This window comes from Melozone crissalis, unplaced genomic scaffold (assembly GCF_028551555.1).
Source record: "Melozone crissalis strain CALT ecotype California unplaced genomic scaffold, PUWL_Pcris_2 ptg000002l_1, whole genome shotgun sequence".
NCBI classification, from domain to species: Eukaryota; Metazoa; Chordata; class Aves; order Passeriformes; family Passerellidae; genus Melozone; species Melozone crissalis.
This window is the reverse complement of record NW_026535780.1, coordinates 20,481,651-20,484,362: the sequence shown is the minus strand read 5'-3', so window position 1 is coordinate 20,484,362 and position 2,712 is coordinate 20,481,651. Positions and strand designations below refer to the sequence as shown.

General features: G+C 66.9%; 1 protein-coding gene across 1 annotated transcript; it reads left to right on the top strand.

Annotated features, from left to right (window-relative positions):
• Positions 1 to 759: 759 nt before the first annotated feature.
• On the top strand, positions 760 to 1,402 carry LOC128932935 (GSK-3-binding protein-like). The gene has a single exon (XM_054269725.1). It carries the CDS (start codon positions 794 to 796, stop codon positions 1,400 to 1,402), a length of 609 nt encoding a protein of 202 aa, XP_054125700.1. The 5' UTR covers positions 760 to 793.
• Positions 1,403 to 2,712: the final 1,310 nt, after the last annotated feature.

Below are 2,712 nucleotides of genomic sequence, written 5' to 3'. Positions count from 1 at the left end.
ATCCCGGCACGGCACTGGCTGATGGGGACTACCCGCAGAGCCGCGGCCGCTCCCGGTGCGGGCCGGTCGCGCCCCGCTGGGAAGCGCCAGCTCCGCTTCCAGGCACGCGGTGCCGCGGGAGAGCCGCACGCGCGCAACCGCCGGGAGCTCACGGGGCAGCGGCGCGCGCCCGCAGCGGCGCCCCGGGGCGGTTAACGGCGGGGCGGGGGCGGGAGCGGGAGCGGCACCGGCCGGGCCCTCACCGGGCGCCGCACGCGCTACCCGCTGCCCCGCGCGCCCCCTCCGAGCGATCGTCCCGAGGCGGCGCGGGACCATCCGCCGCGCGCCCCGCCCCCTCCTGCCAATCACAGCGGCCCCGCCCCCGAGACCCGAGGTGCGGGGTTTGAAAGCGGGCCGGTCCACGCGGCGCGCAGACGTGGGGGGGGAAGGGGACGGGACAGGCACCGTCGCGCTCGGTGGTCGCGGGGCGGCCTCGCCCGGCCGACGGCGCCCGGCGGCGGAAGCCGCCCCCGCGCTGTTGGCCGAGCCCTCCCCGCGCGGGGTGCCGGCCTCGGGAGCGGCCGGCTAGCGGTTGGTCCGGAGGGCCGTCCCCCTTCCCCCCCCCCCGGCCGGCGCAGTGGGAGGCGCCCGGGCGCGCGCGTCACCCATTGTTTACAAACCAACGCCAGCGGGCCGAGCTCCAGCCGCGACCGCAGCGCCGGAGCCGCGTGTGCTCGCGCGCGCGCGGGGCGGCGGGCGGGCGGCGGCCCCGGTCCCGCTGCGGCGGCTGCGGCACGGCGGAGACCCGGCAGAGATGCCGTGCCGCCCGGGCGAGCGCTTCCTGCTGCTGGAGCGCCCGGTCGCTGTGGGACAGGCGGGCTCTAAGGAGGTGGACGCGCTGGTGGCCAAGCTGGGCGAGGTGCTGCAGCTGAGCGCTCAGCGGGCGCCGCCGCCGCCCCGCGCCCCCAAGCACCTGGGGCCGGGCAGCGCCCGCGACCGCGCCGCCCCGTACTCGCCGCGGTGCTGCAGCGGGGCCGGGGCCGGGCTGCTGGCGCCGCGGGGACCGGCCCCGCCGCAAGCCCACTCGCAACATGTTGAGCCTCCGCGGGCGGACCGGAGCGGGCAGCAGCGGGTGACCAAGCAGCTCTGCGGACGGGGCTGGCTGCGGAGCGCCGCCCGCCGGAGGAAGCAGCCTCCGCCGGGGCCGGGCGACGGGCCGGCCGAGGAGGAGGACCCGCACCGGCTCCTACAGCAGCTCATCCTTTCCGGCAACCTCATCAAAGAAGCCGTCCGGCGGCTGCAACTGGCGGCGGCGGCGGCGGCGGCAGCGGCGGCATCCGCGGCCTCCAGCGGCAGCACCTCGGCGGGGAGCGGCGGCGCGGACGGCGAGGCGGCGGCGGCGGCGGCGCAGCCCCTGCAGTAGCCGGCGGGGACGAGCGGCGGCGGTGACCGGGGCGAAGGAGCCCTCGCCGGGCGGGCAGCGGGAGCGCGGTGCGGGCTCCGCCGGGATGTAAGTGTGTCCCGGCGGCGGGGCCCCCCGGCCGGTGCCGGTTCGGGCGGGAGGGTGCCCGAGCCCCCCGGCCCAAGGTCATCCGCGGCGCGGAGCCCGTGCAGCCCCGGCCGGCGGGGCCGCTCACGCCGCCCGCCCCGAGCTGTTGTTGTGCCCCCCTCCCTCGTCTGCCTTCCCCGGGAGCTCCTCCTTCTCCTCCCCCCGCCGGGGCAGCCCGGCCGGGGCCGCGGACCCCCCCCCGCCGCCGGTCCCCGCCGCCGCCGAGCTGCTCCGTCTCCCAGGAGCCATTTGCAATAATCCTCGCTGACCCCGGCGGGAGGTGTTTCCTTTCCCCTCCCGGGCTGGTTTGGTTTTTTGTTGGGGGTTTATTTGTTGTTATTTTAACGTTTATTGTTATTATTTCTCGTTGTGACTGTATGAAGCAGTTTTAAAAAATGTGAATATCAAAGCTGGAAGGCAGCTGGACTTAATAACAAATAAGTGAGTGGAGCCTGAGATGCATTGTTCACATAAGGTAGCCGAAACAAGTTTTTTCTACCAAAAAGAAAAATCCTGAATCCACCCTTCCCGACAAACTCAATGGCTCAAGTACACGATGCGGCTGTTGATTTTAAATATATGCACTTCGTACCGGAGCGTTTGAAATGTGTTCCTGATTTACAGGACTTACTGTCTTAATTAACCTGTCTGTATTGAATAAACGTGGTCTTGTTTTTATTTTTGGGTCTGTGTCTCATTGTTAAGGGGAAATGAATTCTGGTTCCTGAGAACAAAACTGTGTAGGCTCGTTCCCCCTTGGTCTTCTTTCAGTTGTAAGATCTCCATTTTGCAAGCAAAAAAAAAAAAAAAAATCCCCACAACAATCCGCATAGTCTGATGCAGTGGGACACCGGTTATTAATGCACGGAGATGCAACTGAGCCCCTTTGTTTGCCAGCAGCGCTCATTCGCGAGCCATGAGACGCCCCTTGAGCAGCCCAGAATGTGGCTGCTGGAATTTATAAGTCGAATCATACCGAAACAAAATTAGGTGTTTTGTACTGGGGAAGGAACGTGGTTTGTGTTGGTCACTTGTTCGGTTTGTTTTGATTAATTTTTTTTCTTTCTCTGAGGATAGAGGTGGGAAAAAGACTCTAGAAAAGAGAGAAAAGGTCTAGGCAGCAATCAGGTTTGTTTTTTTTTTTTTAATCTGTAAACCAGAATTTGATAATTCGATGCTGGTCA

Coding starts and splice junctions, on each gene's coding strand:
- LOC128932935 (XM_054269725.1), top strand. CDS start 794: ATGCCGTGCCGCCCGGGCGAGCGCTTCCTGCTGCTGGAGCGCCCGGTC.